The 21,610-nt window shown below is 54.7% G+C and overlaps 1 protein-coding gene across 1 annotated transcript; it reads left to right on the top strand.

Annotated features, from left to right (window-relative positions):
* The first annotated feature begins 203 nt into the window (after positions 1-203).
* Kcng1 (potassium voltage-gated channel modifier subfamily G member 1) lies at positions 204-19,040 on the top strand. The gene is made up of 3 exons (XM_020175158.2): positions 204-480; positions 11,257-12,062; positions 15,932-19,040. The coding sequence occupies exons 2-3, from the start codon at positions 11,283-11,285 to the stop codon at positions 16,700-16,702; spliced, it is 1,551 nt and encodes a 516-aa protein (XP_020030747.1). The 5' UTR covers positions 204-480; positions 11,257-11,282; the 3' UTR covers positions 16,703-19,040.
* The last annotated feature ends 2,570 nt before the right edge of the window (positions 19,041-21,610 follow it).

The raw sequence follows: 21,610 nt of genomic DNA, 5'->3' as shown, positions 1-21,610 counted from the left end.
TGCGCGCGCTGTCCCGGGCTGGGGCTCGGGAATGTGCCGCACGGAGCGCCGTCCCCGCGGGCGACCCAGGGCCCGGGATCCGGGCTACGGGCCCCGGCCTGGGTGCGGGCGTCGCAGTAGCCTCCGTCCCGGCAGCGCCGCTCCCGCCGCCCGCCCACTGTCCCCGCCCCGCGCGCAGTCCCCTCCCTCCGTCCCGCCTCCTGCCCAGGCTCCCTCCCTCGGCGGCTTGCGCGCTGCGCTCCCGGCGCACTCGCAGCCCGGCGGGGACCAGGAGGCGGAGGCGGGACAGCCCTGGGTCCGAGTGCGGGAGCTGAACTGGCCCCGGGGCCGAAGTTTCGCCGCGGCTCGGGAAGGCAGATCGGGCGCCCCCCGCGGCTTCCAGCCCCGTCGCGCGTGCTGGCCCCGGACCCTCTGCCCCCGGAGGGACGGAGCCGCGACCCGGCCAACTCCGAGGCGGAGACGCCGCGACGGGAACTTGAGGTGGGAACTTTGCAGCCTCGCCGGACGCCGCGGAGCCGCGGGCTGGACCCCGCGCCCAACTCGGGCTCCCGGGGAGCTGCACGTGGCCGCGGGCCCGGGCTCCCCGGCGGACGCCTCGGAACCCGCCTGGGCGGGGGAGGGGAGGCCAGGGCCACGGAGGACCCAAGAGCGCGGCCGGTGGCGATGCGGGTCCTGCTCCGGTTCCTCCCGAGGGGCCCCAGGGATGCGAAGTGCGGGCGTCTCCGCCTCGGTGACCCGGGCGAGGGCGGGGGGCGCGTCCTGACTGGCCGGGGGTTTCCCCGCGCCTCGCCAGCCCCAGCCCGATCCCGGAGGAGGGAGAGGTGAGGTGGAGGGCGTCTGCCACTCGCTCATTCACGGCATCCGTAGGCACGGGATGGAGCACCCCCACCAGTGGGCCTTATTGAGTCATTCATTAACTATGAACTCAAAAACGTTTATTGAGCACCTGCTGTATGTTAGGCGTTGGGGACACGGGGACAGTTCACTGGCTGCTGAGGTATCCGGAGGAAAGGTGGTGGTCTCAGCCTCAAGAGCCCTGTGCCGGAGGGACTCAGCCTGTATAGTGTGGAGTCAGGGTGGAGAAGGAAAAGAGACAAATTCATTCATTCCTTGCAGTGAACAAAGTGGACAGCTCACCATATCAAATGTTCAACATTCGTTCGTTCATTCATTCATTCAACAAACATTGAGATACTGCTGGGGAGAGAACAGTGAACAAGAAGGATGCGATGGAGACAGGGTAGGATGGGGGCAGCCTTCTTGCAGTTTATGGAGAAGTAGGGATTAAGACTCAGGCCCAAGGGAGGTCACAGCCCTGCAGTGGCCCATGTCTAAAGGCACAATGTTGGCTCGTCTGATGCAGTCATGGAGGGGAGATGGCTTCTTAGAAAGGAATAAGAAGTCTTTGAAAAGCTTCTTAAGAGAGGGTGATAATGGGGAGGAGGCTGACCTAAAGTCACTGAAGGGTGCAGCCTCCCACCAATGGGCTGTATGAGCTAAGCTTAGCTGTCTGCAGGCATTCTCTGAGCACTGACTATTCTTAAGCACTTAGGGGGCTGTGCACCAAAGTTCCCCAGGTGAGTGACAGGAGGGAGACAGTTGTATAGACAACCCCTTAGGTGGCACCCCAAGCCCAGGGCAGGGGAGGAAGAAGAGGGGTCTGATTGACTGGAAGAGGGCAGGAGCTCCTGCCTCTGTGAATCTGAGCATCTGAGCAGAGGTTTACTGGCCAGGTGTGTTTGAAGCCGCACCCATGATGGCACTCGGGTAGGGAGTCTCACCGGCAGATGCCAGCAAGTTCAGGTTGGCTCTGCTGGAGGCTGGGGCTGTGGGACAGGCACGTGGCCAGGACACACCCTCTTTCTTGGGTGGGTCTCTCAGGCTATGCAGAACCAGAGCTTTACCTATGTGTCTCTGGCTTTGCTGAGGCACCTGCTGAATGGAGAGAGAGGGAGGCAAGCTTGAAAGTCAAGCGAGCCCTGGCCCCTGGGAACTGCTCTTCTCTAGCAGGCTCTAAGCCAGCCCATTCCAGTGGAAAGATGTCTGGAGGGACACACTGCAAACCCATGGGGAATGGGAGGGAGCATGAAGACAAGCTGAGTCTTCTTCCCAGGCTGGAGAACCCAGGCTCTGGGCTCCCCAGAGACTCTGGAGGCAGACCTGGGAGTCCCCTGACACGCAGTTGGACTCTGGAAAGAGGTGAGGGAGCATCCCAGGGAGCAGAAGAGCAGAGATGTGTCCTGGACACAGCAACCAGTGACTCAACCGGGACCAAGGACTTCATCCCCCAGGGTTCTTGCCAGGGCTGTCCTTTCTTCACATCCCTTCCCTAATATGTGATAAAGTGTTCACGTCAACAGTTGCCGGAGATACAGGGATCAGAGAACCCACTCTTGGTTGATTCATTAAACCCAGAAACAGAGCTCTTGGTTGGAAAATGGCGGCCGGTAATGCCCCTCTAAATAGAATTAATTAAAGAAGAGAGAGGCAGGAAACCTGTCAGCAAGCACTCCATCACTGTTGGGCATTTTATGACTTGCAGATTGTACTTGATGAACAAAATCAGCACATGAATTTGCTACAGATAGGATCTGAATTGTGCCTGATTGTCCCCTGCCCTTGGTGACTTTTGTCCCACACCTGCACCTCCTCAAGCAGATGGCAGATACCCAACTATGCTCTTCCTCCTGAGGAATCCTGAAAGTAGTTGTCTCCCCATCTACTGTCCCCAGGTTCCCACTGCTAACACCTGTGTTCTCAAGTTTCTGGTACAAAGGGGCAAATGGAAAAGGTGTCTGGCCCCAAGCACCTCTGGGTGGGAGACAGACATGCACTGGGTGTTGTTTTGCCGGCAGCAGAGCAGGATGACTCCAGAAGCAGCCTGGCTTTTTTGAAGGGGAGACTGACTCTTTCTCATTTGGGAGCAAGGAAGGGATGGTAGGAGACCAGCACAAAATCCCTCAGCTCCCAGGAATCAAGACTGAGGTCTGGGCTGTGGCAAGGATGGATGGCAGGTGGCTAAGACAGTTCTCCACACAGGCACATCTCAGAAGGCCACATGCCAGGCCCCGGGCAGGCTAATGACTGGATCCGTTTTGATTAATGATTTAATTGGAACTGAATGCAGCATGACCAGCCTGAGCCAGCCCAGTCAGGAGCCCTAATCCTAACAGATGAACCAGCAGCGAAACAAGGACCACACAGGATCAGGGAAGAGAGCATGGAGAAAGATGGAAGGGGTCCTGCTTTGGCTGGGAACAGCACAGTGGAGAAGTGGGAACCAAGGCACGAGAAATGCTTTTCTTCTAGAAAGTTGCCTTGGGATTGTGTTATTTTCCTCCTTTCATATATTAGCTAGACACCTTGGGGCTTAACACATCACAAATGCACAATCTCATAGTCTGGAGAGGTCAGAAGCCCACACGGGTCAAGACAGTTTCCAAGTCCAAGAGAGAACCCATTCCTTGCCTCTCCCAGCTTCTACAGGCCTGCGTTCCCTGGCTCATGGCCCCGCACCACTCCTACCTCTGCTTTCTTCTTTACATCTCCTTCCCAGAGGCCACGGTGGCAACCCAAAGTTTGACAAAGTAGAGGTTCTGTTGGTTTCCTCTTCTGCTCTAGTGCAAATTCAAGATAAGAATGAAGATGTCCCCAGCCATAGGCAATGGTCTGCCTCTCTCCAGCCCCAAGGCCTCTGTCCCAAAGCTTGTCATAGATAGTAGCAACGAGACACCCAGTCCCTGGCTTCATGCAGGTGAAAATACCACCCATCCTGTGCCCCACGAGGACCCAGTGATCCAAGGAAGTAGTGGAATGCTGGGCCAAAGAGGCATGGCTTGGAGTCCCAGAATCTGGTTGGATTTGGCTTCATCATTTACCACCAACCATGAGTGTTCACTTCTCGGAGACTCAGTTTCCTCATCTGTACAGTGGGAGTAGTAATGACAGTGCCTGCCTTTTAGGAGAAGACCCAGGCTCACGCAACCCAGCTCCTGGCACAGTGGCTGGCACTGAGTGAGGACAGGGAGGGAGCTGTGAGGCTCGCTGTTTCAGTGGGTGCCCCACATCTCCCTTGGAAGAGGGGCAGAGAGGCCAGTGGTTTGTTGAAAGAGACGCAAGAGGTTTCTTAGCAGTTGGGATCAACAGATGACGATTCGTGGAGTCCTCTGATGTCCTTGATGGATGTGGCCATGGAACAGGAGATCAGGTGACACTGCTACTGCCTGCAGCGAACCTGCATTCACCAGCCCTCAAGGTAGCTGCAAGGTGGCACTCTGACTCTCATTTATAGGGGAGGAAAAGACTCAGAGAGGCCAGTGGCTGTGTGGGTGGCTACCTGTACCACTGGGCTCACCACAGGAGCAGCAGCCTTGACCAGAAAAGCCTGATTCAGATCCCTGTCCCATGCTGCTCCTCCATTCAGTCATGCACTGAGCCCATGGTAGGGCTACGACTCAGTTATGCTTTAAATGATCGTTTCTCTCCAGCACTGTGTCCACGCCTCTGTCACAGCTGTGAGCACTGGCTTTCTTCCATAAAGATGGACAAGAAATGGCCTGAAGAGTGCTGTGGTCTCCGGAGTCACAAAGGAGATGTGCTCAAGGTCACCCCAATGTAGACGATGTTTCTGGCAAACCGTAAGGAGGAAGGATGAAACAGGACCCCAGAGCCCTGCAGATCCACCCCCCGCCCAGGGGACAAAGGGCTCCCTGCCAAAGCCCAGGGCAGCTTTTGCACTCACAGCCCTGGGGGTCTCCAGGCTTCGCAGCACCCTCCTCTCCCCTCTGGAACATTAGTTTGATGGAATCACTGGTGGAGCCTACCAGGGCTGATCCCTGGGCCTCCCTTCAGGTATCCTGATGGGAGTTCTAAGGAGGACCCCAGGACCTGCCTCTGCTGAGCACCCAGGGCATTTTGGAAGCTGGGGCTCTGTGGGTTTTGTGCACTTCATTTTTTCTGTTTTAACCTAGTTAACCAGGTGTAGCCACCTGTCTGCCTCCTAGCTCTCCTCTCCTGGGCCCTGGTCAGGCTGACTTGTCATGCATTTTCTCCTTGTTCTAAGCCCCAGGCTCTGCCTTTCCCTGCTCTTGCAGGAGCTGTCCATGTGATACGGATTCTTAAATGTGTGAGTCCTTGTAAAATCTGTAATGTGTGCGTGTTCATTTACATAAATAGCATAGTGCTATACACTTCTGTTTCTTCTTCCACTTGGCTCCATGTTTTAAAGACCTAAATGTGTTGTTAAGCCTACATCTCATTCATTGCTTCGACTTCCGAGCAATCTGCAGCCTTCCGCCATCACCATCTACCACGACTCACCCAGCCAGTCCCTGGGGGTGGACACCAAGGCCCTTCTAGTGGCACAGCAACACAGGACAACATTCTTGTACCTGTTCCTCTCTTAGACCGGGTTCCCCAGAAGCAAACCTGATTTAAAGCTTTTAATTGCAACGTCTCCCACAACCCCTGTGGTCCTAGGTCTGCAGAACAGAGCCAGGAGAGGCATTCCAGGCTCACAGGACATCAGTGTGCTTCATTTGCTGGGTTCTGCTCGGCCTTCCCGGAGAACACACCAGACTAGGCTCTGGGGGTCAGGTGATGCTGCTTCAAATCCCAGCAGGTCAGGTCGGAGGAGGAGACGGCTTTGGCTGGTGGGTGAGGGTGGGTGACAGACTCTGGTCAGAGCTCATGCCAATAGCAGCTGTCCGTTGAGGGCTCACTGTGGTCAGGCACTGGGCCATCTGTTTTTGTCTTCACCCTTGCTCAAAGGGGTAGTAGCTACTCGTATCCAGGTAAGGAAACTGAGGCTCAGAGATAGAACATCACTTGCCTAGAGTCAGAGAACTGGCCTTGAATCTAGGACTCTTGATTTCATGGTCAGTGAGCTCTCCTGCCTCCCCAGGGTGGGCTAGTAAGCAAGTTGTCCCCCCAGGGAGAAGAGGGAGTCTTATCTCAGCCATTCCCTGGATTCATGATGATCTTACAGTCTGGAGGTACAAAGTATGTCTGACTGAACTGAAATTGGGGGTTTGGACAGGCCATCCCCCGTTCTGGCCTTGCTTTGCTGTTCCCAGCTTTCTGGAGACTGTCCCCATTCCTTAGCTCCTGGTCTTTTCTCCATCTGCAGAGTCAGCAAAAGCCACCCAGTCTTCCATGCTGTGTCCTTCTGACTCCCTCTCCTACCTGCCTCTTCCACATATAAAGACCCTGTTGTTACACTGATTCCAGGCAGGTAATCTGAGATGGTCTGCTGATCTGTGAGCTGAGTAGCAACCTCAAGTCCACCTGAAGTGTCACTTCAGTCCTTCCCCACCAGATGGTGTAATGTGGACAGATCCAAGCATTGCAGTTAGGGTGTGCACATCTGGGGGTACTTTATCCTGCCTGCATCACTACATCACATTGGTGGTGGTGCCTGTAGTGACCCGTCAGGCCTGACGCAAGTGCAGCTTCAATAGGTGCTGGGCACAGATCAGCGCATCCACTGGGGCTTCACCATAGCTCTGCCAGCCTGGCCTCTGCCCACAAAGTTGCCAACACACACACACACACACACACACACCAGCTGCAATAGTCTGACACCAGCCATGCAAGATGCCCCATCCCTGCCCTCCACTTGATGCACATCCCCCTCTGTCTACCATCCCATGCCCCACAGCGGGAAATGCTCCCTCGCTCATGCTTATCACAGCGCCACCTCCCTGTCACCTCAGTAAATGGCATTGTATGAATCACCCGTCTTCCCTCTGGGCCACTTGCCCCATCCCTCAGTGAATCCAGCCGCCTCTTCCTCCACGATGCACCTGAATCCATGCAGCCTCCCATCCTCTTCACCCATCCATGCTGTGGTCAGCTATTCCCAGAGCGACTGTATCTCCAGTTTTTTCCTGGCCACAGCCTCAGTCTACCCCTGACACGCCACCACTCGTGGGCTCCCACCCATAAATTCCAGCTCCTGCCTGTGGCTGACTGGGTCTACTTCCCCTGACCCCCAAGGGCCTTGCCTCCCACCTTCCACCCTCACTCTGCCCAGCTGCTCCTCCTGCTCTTTGGTCTGTGACGGACCAAGCTGCTCTCAAGTCAAGGAGCAAACTCTTGCTGTCACTCTACCTGCAGACACCACCCCCCAGCCATTCACAGGCTGGCCCCTTTCCATCCACGATTCTCCGCCCTGTGACCCTCTGACAGCCCTCCCTGCACCTCCAGCTAACGTTGCTCTGCCCCTCAGCAGTTCTCCTCCAGTCACCTTGTTCTGAACCATCGCTGTGCTCCCCACAGCCGGACATCACTGGTGCGCTGATTTAGAGGTTGGCTCCTGGTAAAATGTCACCTCTGTGAGGACAGGGACAGGCTCTGTCTTGCTCCCTGACCTGCCTCCAGACCCAGCACAGTGCCCTACTCAGGGGAGTGTCCAGGAACCGACAGATGAACAGTAGCTCTCCCAGGACTTCCTAACCCCACCCCCACAGCCCCTTCCACACCTGGTCCTCCTCCTGAGCACCATAGCACCTCAGAGGCAAAACCACAGAAGTCCCCTCGTTCTAGAACCGGCAGGGCTAAGACGCAGAGAAAGGAGAGCAGAGGTGTTGGGAGGTGTCAGGCCAGGTGAAGAGCTGCATTACTGTCCAGAAGTTGGGGCTGTTGGAACCGTTTGATGGATGGACTTGACTCTGAAGTCTAGAAATGCCAAGCCATCCTGCCACACCCATCAGATTAGCTGTCAGCTGACCCACAGTCTGGAAGAAATGTGCCCATCCCTCCTTTTGCAAACTCCAGCCTCTCGCCCTCCCAGGAGCCCCTGGCCTGGAAGGGATAGTCTTGCAATTCTCATCACCCTCGGTGCAGAGCAGCCCCCAGTCCAAACTGCCTCCAGAGAACTTTCCCTAGAATCATCGCTGATGGGGGAGCCTCCTGCTGAGGGCAAGTGGGAGGGTGGGAAGGAGGTTCCCAGAGGAAAAGGTGATTGACTACAGGTGAGTTCACAGCAAGAGCCCCAGGCTGGAGGAGGAGATGCTCCTTTGCTTCCTTCATTAGTTAGTCGTTCGTGCCAAACAGATGTCATTTTTCTCTTGTCTTTAGAGGCAGGGATAAAGCAGCAGAGCTGAAAAGTGGTGGCACTCGGTGAAGTGCCACAAAGGCTTATTCCCACGCCTGCAAGCGAGCCTGGCAGGCTTTGCCTGAGGGGATGAGCTTTGCGTTTAGGTGAAGAGGAAAACTCGCAACACTAAAATCCAGTTATTTCAGACTTGGGGTGCCTCAATTCTCCAAGACCCCATCTGTGAAACTAGCTCTCCCCAAAGATGTGTAGGATGACCCTCGGCCTTTGGAAAGTGATTCCTGCTAGGAAGCGACCCCTTTTGGGTGGGGACCCACCCCTGCCTGGACTCCTGTGTAATCAGTTTCTCAGCCTTGCAGGGGTGTGTGTGTGTGTGTGTGTGACAGAGTTTTTACTGAACATACTGCTAGTGCCAGTTGACACTCCAGTATTGGAAAGAGATTGCCATTTGTAATTGAACCCTGCCAGTACCGCTTCCTCCTGTTGGAGGTGGGGAGGGATGATGATTTTAAAAGCAAGATGTAGACTCTTAACCACTTTTCTGTTCTTGGCTTAATTCTGGAAAGCTCTGTTCCATCATCCAGGAGTCTCAAACTCAAATGCCTTGAGGCCAGGAAGGAAGCCTCTATGAGTAAAGTGGAGGGCTGCTGGGAAGCCTGGGACTGCGGTGGATTGGAGCGTGCGTGCCCTGCCTACAGCGGACAGCCATTTCTCAGTTGGAATTTGGGCCAAGTGTTGTCAGATATTCCAGTTTTTCAAGAGAAGCCAAGAATGTGGATTTTTACATGAAATTTCTCAATTTTTCAGAAATTTCTCGAAGCCAAGCAAAATATTCATGAACCAAACTCAGCCCGTGAGCTGGTGATGAGTAAGCAATCTCCTCTAGCAGTGCAAACCCTTGGCTTTGAGGGCTGAGAAGGAAGGAGTCCATGCAACCTGACATTTTCCCAGAAGAGCCCTTGTACTGCTAGCCAGTCAGCAAGCATGCCTTTGAGCCCTCACTGCTGGGCGCAGGGATTCAGAGATGAGTGAGACTACTTCCCAGGAGTAAGCGGTCTGTTGGAGGAGCCAGGCCAGCACACAGTGTGATGGCAGGAAAGCTGGCTGGTGAGTGCCAGGAGACAGATGTGTCAGTGGAAAAGGCAGCGGTAGATTTAGCTGGAAGAGCCTCAGAAGGCTTCCAGGAGGAGCCAGCATGGCTGTCCAGCCCAGCCCTGTGATCCCCAAGGAGAGGTTTGCTGACGCGTGAGCAGACCTAGCTCAGTTTTGATACCTGAGCACTTCTTTCTTTGTTTACTGCCCAAGTGGTCTGTTTCCCACTTAACCAAACACTTAAAGGGGTGTCTTTAAGACCAATATGAGGGCTTGGGGACAGTAGAGCACTTGCCTAGCAAGCGCAAAGCCCTGAGTTCAAACCCTAGTACCTCAAAAAAGAATTCAAACCAGACTTGGTGTTACACACCTATAATCCCAGCACTCAGAGGCTGAAGTGGGAGGATTGTGAGTTCAAGGCCAGCTTTTGCTACATACCAAGACCTTTCATCAATAACAACAACAAAAAAAAACCCAAATAAATACACAAAAGACCGATACTGATAGCAGTAAGAAACAGCCATTGAAGAATACCTACTGTGTGCCAGGCCCTACTAAGTGCTCATATGTACACCACTCACTCTGTCCTCTCAACGGTCCTACAAAGTGAGTCACAGGGTTATACCTATTTACAGATGAGGAAATTGAACGCATCAGGTTTGAGTAACTTGTCCAGGCTGCCACGCTCCAAAATCCAAGTTTAAACCCCTGTACCGGGGCTTCCCCACCTCAACATCATGACATTTGGGGCCAGACAATTCTGTTTGGGGGCTGTTGTATGCCTCATAGGTGGTTTACCTACATTCCTGTCTTTCTGCCTACTCAATGCCAGTCGCATTGGCAGTCAGAGCCATCAAAAATGCCTCCAGGCATTGCTACGTGTCCCCTGGTGTATTCCAAACTGTCTTTCCAAGCCAAATACATTTTTTTAAGTTCGGTTCATTTCAAGTAGAGTTAAGTAAATAACAGCAGGGGTGTTGCCTGCCTGCCCACCAGATGTCAGCTCTTAGGGTTGGGGACCACACGGATTCTGTGCACTGCTGCCTGCACACAGTGGCCCTCGGTACTTAACATGGCTCAAGCGAGACAGGCATGGCGAACTGCAAAGTTAAGAGATACTGTCACTATTTTTACAAAGTGAATGTCTTCATAACAAAGTGGGCCTAAACCAGCTCCAGGGACTGGAAGTCTGGCAGTGGGGTGCCAGCCCAGTGGGGTTCTGGGAAGGTCCCTCTTCCTCTTCCAGGTGGCAGGCTTCTGACTCCTCTCCATGTCCTCACTAGAGGAACTGAACTCAGGTGTCTCTTCCTCCCACGCAGATGCTAATCCTTCCTGGGTCTTGGCTCTTGCCCTTATCAGCCTCAGTCACCTCCCAGAGCCCCCAGCTCCTGATCTCACCACTCTGGAGGTTCAGGCTCCAGCCTGTGGATGGGGGAGGGCACAGACCTTCAGTCTACAGCAGTGGCTTGGCATTTCTAGACTTCAGAGTCAAGTCCATCCATTAAACAGGCCCCACATCCCCAGCTTCTGGACAGTAATGCAGCTCTTCACCTGGCCTGACACCTGCCAACACCTCTGCTCTCCTTTCTCTGCGTCTTAGCCCTGCCGGTTCTAGAACGAGGGGACTTCTGTGGTTTTGCCTCTGAAGTGCTATGGTGCTCAGGAGGAGGACCAGGTGTGGAAGGGGCTGTGGGGGTGGGGTTAGGAAGTCCTGGGAGAGCTACTGTTCATCTGTCGGTTCCTGGACACTCCCCTGAGTAGGGCACTGTGCTGGGTCTGGAGGCAGGTCAGGGAGCAAGACAGAGCCTGTCCCTGTCCTCACAGAGGTGACATTTTACCAGGAGCCAACCTCTAAATCAGCGCACCAGTGATGTCCGGCTGTGGGGAGCACAGCGAAGGGTCAGAACAAGGTGAAAGGGGCGAATAGCTGTGGGCGGGGCAATCTCCATGGGAGGGGCCAGCCTGGGAGGGGCTGGGGGGTGGTGTCTGCAGGCCGAGTGACGCGGAGAGTTTGCTCTCTGACTTACAGCGGCTTGGTTGAGCAGGTCAGTGAGGGGGATGCTCAGCCAGGACTTGGGGTCACCGGGGCTCTGTCCATCGCTCTGCAGACCCGAGAGGAATGTGAAGGCCCAAAATGACCCTGTTACCGGGAGACAACTCCGACTACGACTACAGCGCCCTGAGCTGCGCCTCGGACGCCTCCTTCCACCCGGCCTTCTTCCCGCAGCGCCAGGCCATCAAGGGCGTGTTCTACCGCCGGGCCCAGCGCCTGCGGCCCCAGGACGACCCCCGGCAGGGCAGCCCACCGCCCGCAGGGGACCGCCGCCGGCAGATCATCATCAACGTGGGGGGCATCAAGTACTCGCTGCCCTGGACCACGCTGGACGAGTTCCCGCTGACCCGGCTGGGCCAGCTCAAGACCTGCACGAATTTCGACGACATCCTGAGCGTGTGTGATGACTACGACGTGACCTGCAACGAGTTCTTCTTCGACCGCAACCCCGGGGCCTTCGGCACCATCCTGACCTTCCTGCGGGCCGGCAAGCTGCGGCTGCTGCGGGAGATGTGCGCGCTGTCCTTCCAGGAGGAGCTGCTGTACTGGGGCATCGCCGAGGACCACCTGGACGGCTGCTGCAAGCGCCGCTACCTGCAGAAGATCGAGGAGTTCGCCGAGATGGTGGAGCGGGAGGAGGAGGACGAGCCGCTGGACAGCGACGACCACGACAGCCAGGGCTCCATGGCCGGGGAGGGTCGCCTGGGCCGCTGCATGCGGCGACTGCGTGACATGGTGGAGAGGCCACACTCCGGGCTGCCCGGCAAGGTGTTCGCCTGCCTGTCCGTGCTCTTTGTCACCGTCACCGCTGTCAACCTGTCTGTCAGCACCTTGCCCAGCCTGAGAGAAGAGGAGGAACAGGTAGGAGACTCCCTAAAGTGAGGAGAGGGTCTCTGGGATTGGACAGTGAGCAGTGTGTGGGACCACTCTCCACATCCTTCAGAGCCTGTGTCACCCCTTCCAGGAAGTCTTCCCTGACTGCACGCTGGCCAAATAGCAGTGCCCTGTGATATCTCACTGTATCAGTGTTTCTGCAAGTATGTTTGCACACCGACCCACTACCCCCTCAATGTGTGAGTGTCACAGAGTCAGAACTGAATCCATTACAGAGGAGGCACTCAGCCTCTAGTACTGAATGTGTGCAAGCTGGAAGAGTGGCTCTAGCAATAGGACACCTTCCTAGCAAGCACAGAGCCCTGTACTTTTTTTTTTGTCAGCCCCCAGTACTGCCAAAAACAAACAACAGCCATGAACACGTGAGTGAGTGAGTGAGTGAGTGAATATCCAGACGATACGATTCATGGCATGCCTGGCCCTGAGCTGAGCGCATCTCATATGTCATCAAAATTCATCTCTCCCAGCCGGGCACTGGTGGCTCACGACTGTAATCCTAGCAACTCAACAGAGATCAGGAGGATCAAGGTTGGAAGCCATCCCAGGCAAATAGTTTATAAGACCCTATCTCAGGAAAACCCATCACAAAAAAGAGCTGGTATAGGCCCCGAGTTCAAACCCCAGTACCAAAAAAAAAATCTCTCCCACCCGAGCGAGTCCTCAACACCCCTAATTTCCTTGCATCATGATATCCCAGACACATCTGCGGAGTGTTGAAAATTAAGTTTTATCGATAGGTATTCACATGCTTGTGTACCTGCAAAGGTGGATGTTTGTTTTGATTGGTTTCTTGGGTTTTGGTGGGACTGGGGTTTGAACTCAGGGCCTCAGGCTTCCTAGGTGGTACTTGTACACTCGAGCCACATCCTGGCCTGCGTGTCTGTGTTGAATGAGCGGTGCCTTCACTCTGGGGGCTCCATTCTAAGGCTGTCGCGTACCCAGCAGTCCTGGGAGCCCAGGCTGCAGCTCCACCCCATCTTCCCTCCTCGGAATCCTCCAGCGACCTGTGTGTCCCCTCACACCCACTTGCAGGATGAGGACACTGAGGTAGGCGAAGTGCCAGGTCGATTGAGTCTACACTGTGTTCTTAACCCTGGAAGCGTGCATCCCACACTCAGGCAGCCTGGGGACCCAGGGTGACCCCACAGTATGTGGCTGGCCCACACGGCACCTCCCCCAAAGTTGGCTTGATTGACAACATTTAGACGTAAGGTGTTTCCCATATGAAAATGCACACTCCTGGCTGCCCTTAAAGGCCTCGCCTGCTCTCCCACTGGCAGCAGTGGGGACTGAGTGTCCCCAGTGCAACTCTTGTGTGGGACTCTGGAGCCTTTGGGCTGTGATCCCTGCCCTACACTTGGGGTTTGGGGAGCAAATTTCCAGAAAAACCAGGTCTCAGACAAAGTACCAACTGTGTAGACATTTGAGAACTAGGTGTGAGATTGCAAGCTGAACATAAGTATCATGCCAGCATTTAATGAGTATTGACTGTATATCTGCATGTGCTAAGTGCCTTTTGCATGCACTCTCTCACTTAACATAGAAGTGCTCGCCACGTGGTGCACACCTGTAATCCCGGGATCGAGGAGGTGGAGTTAGGAGGATGGTGAGTTCCAGGGCAGTATGGGCCACATAGCAAGATCTTGTCTCAAAAGAAAAGAAAAACCAAAAAATACACTCAATACAGGAGGATTTTTCCTCATACAGGTATGCCGGAGGAAGCAGCAATAGTTGTTACATTTACAACCCACAGAGGGTTCCTGGCACTTTTTTAAAAGGGTATGAAGAAAATAGCACCGAACCAAAAAAGTAACTTTTGATAAGCATAGGGAGTGGTGAGGGAGGGAGCAAGGCTGGGGCCAGATGGCCTCGCTTGGAATCCACTCTGTGGGTTCACAGCTGTGGAGCTCTGAGCAAGACTCTAGACCTGTCTGCGCCTCAGTTTCCTCACCTATCCGGGGATGATGGACATGCTCTGAGGACCAGGTGAGGGATTGGAGTAGAACCTGGCACATTCCTTGATGATAAGGCCCACCTGCTGGGGGGGGAGAAAGAGCAAGACCCATTTGGACTTAGCACAGGTTCTTCTCAGCTCCAACCTCTTTAATCTGAATTTTATCAGGAAAATATTAGTGCAACCACTTTTAGTCAACTTCTTATACTGCTCCCCCCACCACCCTGGGGTCCTGGGAACAAAACTCAGGGCCTCACACATGCTAGGCAAGTGCTCTTCCGCTGAGCCCCAGGCACATAATAAAGGGACTCTGTGTGAGAGGCTGTTGGCATCTGGGGCTACTCAGAGGGATCAACCCAGCAAGACTTCCTGGAAGAAGGAGCTTCCCACACCAGAGTCTGAGACCTCAAAACCCCACCAGGTTATCTCACATCGCCAGCCTCTGGCATATTCTTAGAGGGTGATTAACTAGAGCAGGACTCAGAGAAGCCAGCTGTGCCCAAGAGTCCACAAGATGGGACATTTGTTCCTTTCCTCTTTGCCCAAGACCCCTTAAGAGGATGAGGTTCAAAGCACTGAGGACTGCCTCCCGCCCAATTACACTGCAGGCCAGGGGAGCCAGGGCCTCTGTGATTCAGGACCATAGCGTTTTCTTCACCGCCTCAAGCCCAGCACGTTTTTTCACGAGGGAGCAGGTCTCGCCAGGGGACTTCCTGGAAGACAGCAGGTTTCCAGCTTCTCTGGAAGCTGTGTCCCCTGGGCAGCCTTAGCTTGAATTCCCAAAGGACAGAGAACAGGGGCTCTCCAGTGACCCCCACGCCCACTTCCTCTGCCTCCTTTGTCTGTCCAGCCCCAGAGGACTTTGAGTTTCCACCAAGCAAGCCTCTTCCCTTCATTCCTGTAACCATCATGTATGAATGCCTGGCACCACGGGGTCTTTCTAGGCACTGGGTCTGGGCAGTGCACAGCAGGCAAGACCGCTCTACCCTGCTGGGGTGGGACTGCAACAGACATGCTATTAATTTATAAAGCATATAAGCATATGCAAAGATGTCGAACATTGTTGACAAATATATCAGGATAAGGGAACTGGGGTGCGTGAAAAGGGGAGGTTCCTAAACAGGGGATCACAGCTCTCCCTGAAAAGCTGAGAGTGGGGCAAAGGGAAGGTGGGAGCCAGGGGAAGGTTAGGGGAGGAGAGATCTGGCAGAAAAGATGGAGAGTCACAGGCTGGGTGGGAAGGGGGGTGAGCCAGGGTGTTGGAAGGAAGACAGGAATCCTGTGGGGTGAAGCAGGAGAGTGAAGAGGGGAGGGGGAAGGGAAGTCAGAGGTGATGGACAGAAGGATGTGACCACTCAGGGAGGATTCTGCTCTGCTGAGCAGAGGAAGGAAGGACCTGATTGACAGATAACCTTGGGGGTCCCTCTGCCGATGGGTACAAAGTGCACTGTAGGGACGAGAGAGGCCAGAAGGAAGGGGCAGCCACTGTTCAGGTGAGAGGGGATGGTGGCTGGAGCAGAGCGGCACCCGTGGACAGAGCTGGGACGATTCTGTGTTGTTTTGCATGAACAGCCAGTGAGATTTCCTGAAGAGGTGGCACCAGCCATAAGAGAGGGAAGTGAGGTCCCTTGTCCAGAGCAGCTGAAAGGACAGGCCTGCCAGTATTGAGGAGGTGGGCAGAAGAAACCAGAAGCCGTCCAGGGCATGATGGGGCTCAGACACCCAGGCAGCAACACACTGCAGTGCAGCAGCTGGTGAGGATCTACAAGCCAAGGCCGAGGTCTGGGCTGGAGAGAGATGAGGAGGCAGGTGGGCGGGACCCAGGTCGCCAGGCCTAGGTCCCCTTCCCCGGCGGGCCCCTGACAGTGTCCCTCTCCCTCAGGGCCAGTGTTCCCAGATGTGCCACAACGTCTTCATCGTGGAGTCGGTGTGCGTGGGCTGGTTCTCCCTGGAGTTCCTCCTGCGCCTCATCCAGGCGCCCAGCAAGTTCGCCTTCCTGCGCAGCCCGCTGACGCTCATCGACCTGGTGGCCATCCTGCCCTACTACGTCACGCTGCTGGTGGACGGCGCCGCCTCGGGCCGCCGCAAGCCGGGCGCGGGCAGCAGCTACCTGGACAAGGTGGGGCTGGTGCTGCGCGTGCTGCGGGCGCTGCGCATCCTCTACGTGATGCGCCTGGCGCGCCACTCGCTGGGGCTGCAGACGCTCGGGCTCACGGCGCGCCGCTGCACGCGCGAGTTCGGCCTGCTGCTGCTCTTCCTGTGCGTGGCCATCGCGCTCTTCGCCCCCCTCCTCTACGTCATCGAGAACGAGATGGCCGACAGCCCCGAGTTCACCAGCATCCCTGCCTGCTACTGGTGGGCCGTCATCACCATGACGACCGTGGGCTACGGAGACATGGTACCCAGGAGCACCCCTGGCCAGGTGGTGGCCCTCAGCAGCATCCTCAGTGGCATCCTCCTCATGGCGTTCCCGGTCACCTCCATCTTCCACACCTTCTCCCGCTCCTACCTGGAGCTCAAGCAGGAGCAGGAGAGGTTGGTGTTCCGCAGAGCCCAGTTCCTCATCAAGACCAAGTCACAGCTCAGCAGCATGTCCCAGGACAGTGACATCTTATTCGGAAGTGCCTCCTCCGACACCAGGGACAACAACTGAGCTCGGAGGACGCCCCCCCGCCCTGCCCACCATCTGCGGCCTGACGCCACCGCCACCCACCACAGAAGCTTCCAGAGGGATACAGGGCTTCTGAGTAGGTCCTGGCCTGCAACTGACTCCAGTCACACTTTAGGAAGGACACCTGTCACATCTCCGCTGAGCGTCCCTGCCCTCTCTTGTCCCAGAAGTGAAAGGGCCAGGGCCAGCTGCTGTGGCTATTTCCCCAGGCCCCCAGCCCCACATCTGTCCACCTCAGTCAGGTCCTGGCCAGTTCTGTCCCCATATAAATAACTCACCCAGCAAAACTGAATCACGAGGAAACCACAGAGAGCAGCAGCACACATCCACCTTCTGTGGCTGGTGTCCTGGAAGAAAAAGAAAATGCCTTCCATGGAGTCTTAAAAGAGGGAGACATGTCTCCCAGCAAAGCCAGCCAGGGGACCCTAGAAGCGAAGGGGCCTGTTTGCTGGGGTGACTCCGCTGCTGGGCCCTGGTGGGGCTGGAAGAAAAAGGAGGACAGACCTTTAGGGAATTGTCAGTAAATGCTACAACCCCTCTCTTGCTCCTGCCTGACTCCTGGGCCTGTCTCTCTTCTCTTCCGTCCTTTTTCCTCCTTTCCCATCCTGGTTTTCCTCTTTTACACCTTAAGGCCCATTTCTCAAACTTCCCCCTCAGGCACTATGAGCAGTGAAGGGGCAGCAGGGGACACCAAGGAACCTGTCATCTCTGACAGGTGAAATCGCTTCATCTTATCTTTTTAAAAAATGTGTGAGTTTTTAGCTGGGTGAAGTAACTCATAACTGTAATCCCAGCTACTCATGAGCAAAAATGGGGAGAACTGAAGCTTGAGGCCAGCCTGGGGAAACAGTTAGCAAGACCCTATCTCCACATAGAAGCCAGGTGTGGTGGTGCATGACTGTGTGCCTTGCTACACGGGAGGCCATAAATAGAAGGACCACTGAGGCGGGGTCCTGGGCAAAAACATGAAGCTCTAGAAAGGAAAAAAAAAGTGACTTTTTATTCTGCTCCACATTTATTTTAACATTAGGGGGAATAAAAGCACTTTCCACCACTTACCTGAATCAGTCTAAACCCGCAGTGGGGCTGTGCTTCTGGCAAGTGGCCATGGCTCCCTGGGCAGTTGGGAAACTATATCAGAGCCCTCTACGGTCTCCCTGTGCCTCAAAGACCTGCAGAGCACCCATCTGGCCAGAGCCGCTTCCTGACCTCAGATAGGTAGGTGGTGCACAGAGACCCCAGGCCAGTTCAGAGGATTCCACCTCAGCTCGGGAGGGGCTTTACAGCCATGTCTCGCTCACAAGCGTCCCCAGCCTCACAGATACAGTCACCTTGCTTGTGTCTTCATCACCCACCGTCCCCCCCACACACACACACCTTGTCACAGCAGCAGAAAGCACTCTTTAGAACAAGTCTGATCACCCCACTGCCCAAATCCTGGTGACTGGCCCTTACATTGACAATGAAAGCCATCACCCTGGTGCCAGACCCATTCTCCTCTCCCTCCTCTGTTTTGTTCATCCCACCTTGCCCCTCCAGCCTCCCTTTTCTGCTTTTCAGACATACCCAGCCCATTCCCATCTTGGGGTCTTCACACTGCATCACTCTACTGGGAATGCCCTTCCTGCAGAACACTGCATGGCTGGCTCCTTCCCTTCACCATTCCAGAGAGGTCTTCCCTGACCACCTCTCCAAAGAAGCCACACCAGCATCTCCACTCTCTCCTCACCCCTTTCACTGTCCCTCATCAGTTGGAATTCCCTCCATCGGTTCTCTGCTACTTAGTTCTGGTGTCTGTCCCACATAAGCAGAGCAGTGGAGACTGGCAAGGCAACAACAAGGCTCACTGCTGACTCTGGTGCCTCACCCAGGGACAGCTCCTAGTGGGTGATCAACAAACAATGAAAAAGTGAGAGGGTGGAGGTGTAAAATGAAAAAGAGGGCCAAAGACAGAAAGGTGATCATTATGGTTTGTGTCTAACAGATCACCCAAAAGCTCATGAGTAGAAGGCTTGGTGATAGGATCGTGACCCGTGGATGGATTAATCCACTGGTGGAGTCATAATTTAATGGGCTATTGGGAGGTGGTGGAAACTTAGGAGGTGGGCCTGCTGGGAGAAGTTGGTCATTGGGGGTGTGCCCTTGAAAGGGCTCCCTTGTCCCTGGTCCCCCCCCCACTTTCTCTCTCTCTCTGTCTGTGTTCCCAGCTGCCATGAGGTGAGCAGCTCTACACCACCGTGTGCTTCTTGCCAACAATGGAGCCAAGCAACCATGGCTGAAACCTCTGAAACCATGAGCCAAAATAAACCTTTCCTCCTAAGTTTATTTTCTCAGGTGCTTTGTCACAGTGGCCGAATGCTGACTCAGCATTTGTTTTTCAATGTTGGAGTCTGGTTCCCTTGTGCACCTCTCTCTGTCTCTGTCTGTCCCTGTCTGTCCCTGTCTGTGTCTCTGTCTGTCTTACTCTGTTTCTTTCTGTCTCTCCCACTCTCTGTTTCTCTGTCTCTGTCTCTGCCTCTGTCTCTCTCTGTCTCTCTCTCTCTCTCTACGTGTTTCACTGTATTCTCCTTCTGTCTTCTGTCTCTCTGTATCTCTGTGTTACTCTGTCTCTCTTGCTCTGGCTTCTACATGTTTTCTGTCTCTGTTTCTCTCTCTGTCTCTCTCTCTCTCTCTGTGTCTGTCTTCTCTTTCTGTCTTCTGTCTCTCTGTGTGTATCTCTGTGTTACTCTGTCTCTCTTGCTCTCTGTCTTCTGTGTGTTTTCTGTCTCTGTCTCTCTCTCTGTTATGGCTGGGGGGAGGCACAGCTAGCTCTGCAGGGCATACCCACGGTGCAGCAGAGTGGAAACACCTTAATGAGCAGGGCCTGGTTAAAGGCTCTCCTGACACCTGCTTCCTGTGACTCATGCCTGCAAAGTAAGTTTCCAACCAATTAGTTGGCCTCTCCCAGCTCAGCAGGTGTCACAGCAATGGGCACTGCCACTGCCTGGTAACAACTCAGAGTTACAGAATGACAGAGATAGGCGATTGCAAATGCTAGGGTAGAAAATGAGGTCTTTAAGACTCAGGGATCATCGAGAGAGCAAATGCCACTGGGGGTGAAGGAGGGGGCCTTGCTGGGAGGGAAGGCTTGGGTCCCAAAACCAAACCGAAGCCAGACGTGGCTGGGATACGTGAAGAGGCTGGGGTCACCGTGGCCAGGTTCGCTGGCCTTGTCTTGCAGGTTGTGATCCATTCTGGTGACCAAGGCCAATACATGAATTGTCCCCCCCCAGGACCTCACTTGGGGGAGTAAGGGGCTCTAGACCCCAGCTGCCACAGCAGAGAGCTCAGGGGTCTAGAGCCCTGGCCCTAATCAGGAAATGGCGCCTTGGACATCTAATAAGCTGCCTCCAGAACCAGGTTGACCTTTAGGTTGAGACTCTGCCTCTCAGCAAGGGGCCTGTTGTCCGTGTGGAAACCTCCCCAGGAGGCCCAGCTGAGTCACCCCAAGTGAGAGCTGTCCCTGTGGAGCGTGGGCTGATCCAGTCTGACCTGGTATAGACAGGCAGCTTCGTGGTCTGTGTGCAGATCCATGCTTTAAGGAGCAGCACGTTCCAGATCCATGTCACTTTCGTGGTCACATAGTCATCCCATGTCAGGCGAGCTCAGGCTTCTCCACGCTGGGTAGATGACACAGCAGTGCAGATTCCCAGGCCCAGGCTCTGAGCAGGGCCAGGGCTGGGCTGACACAAGCGAGGCCCAGAAGCTCTGCAGCCAACACATTTGAAATTTTATACATTATTTGTAAAAGTTCAAACAATGCCTAAAATCCACAATGAATAAAATATCAAAATTCTAAGCGGAAACAGGGCCTGTCTGTACTTGTGTGACCCTGCCCAACCTGCTTCCTGCTAGTTCTGGTCCCGTTGGGTCTCTCTGGAACATCCTGGTGAGACAGGGTTACTCGGTTCTCCAGTCCCCGGAGAAGCACAGCTGGAAGCTGTTAGCAGTCAGTACTGTGGCTGTGGGACAGGAGACCATCCCACTGGAGGGGACAGGTGCACCAGCCATACTTCCTGCTGTGTTTGTGGGGCCCACACTGATGGAGAGAGAGTGAGTGTGTGAATTGCAGAAAAGAATTTCTGACATTGGTGAGCACAAAGGTGACCTGGCCAAGAGTGACTGGGGCCAGGAGGAGATGGAGAGCAGCCACTAAGATGGTATAGTCAGAAAGGACATTTAAATGAAGACCTGGTGGTGGGGGATCAGTTCAGCCAGCCCACTGGGACAACCAGTGCAAAGGCCAGTCGGGGAGAAAACCCAGAGGTCCACTGCAGGAAAGCCCTGCTGGGATGCCTTCCACGGAGGGAATGCAGAGGGGCCTTTCTGGGGTCTCTACCTGATCTAGGTCCTGTTTTAGCAGCTGTGGACAAAGGCAGACAAGCAGAACAGGGCAGTGACTCTGATCATTTGTGGAGAAAAAACAAAGTATCTTCATGGGTGGGGAATGTATGGTTGACTGCATTATTTTACTTAGTTACCATTTGCTAAAATGGCCTCCCCTCTGTTTTCTTCCAGAAAAAAGCCCCTCACACACACACACACTACACACACACAAAATGAACAAGCCCTCCCATCTCTTGCCCTCTTCCCCCACCTAGTCCAGGCAAGCAGGAATCTGAGCACTCATCTGGCCCTCTCCTGCCTCCATATCATATAAGAACTTCCCTGGCCTGGTCTCCTTCCCACCTTTGCCTCTCCTTTCCAGCAATACTAGCCTCTTTGTTTACTGAACAGGTCAAGTCTGGTTCCACCTCAGGGCCTTTGCACTTGCCACTCTCTCAGCCTGGAAGACTCCTCCCCCATCACCTGCTTCCCCTCCTGAATCAGATACACTTTGATGTCACTTAA

Source organism: Castor canadensis, chromosome 5 (assembly GCF_047511655.1).
Source record: "Castor canadensis chromosome 5, mCasCan1.hap1v2, whole genome shotgun sequence".
Taxonomy (NCBI): Eukaryota; Metazoa; Chordata; class Mammalia; order Rodentia; family Castoridae; genus Castor; species Castor canadensis.
The sequence above is the reverse complement of the archived record's forward strand: the minus strand, read 5'-3'. Positions and strand labels throughout refer to the sequence as shown.

Coding starts and splice junctions, on each gene's coding strand:
- Kcng1 (XM_020175158.2), top strand. CDS start 11,283: ATGACCCTGTTACCGGGAGACAACTCCGACTACGACTACAGCGCCCTG. Junction 12,063..15,931: donor TGAGAGAAGAGGAGGAACAG/GTAGGAGACTCC, acceptor CCTCTCCCTCAG/GGCCAGTGTTCCCAGATGTG.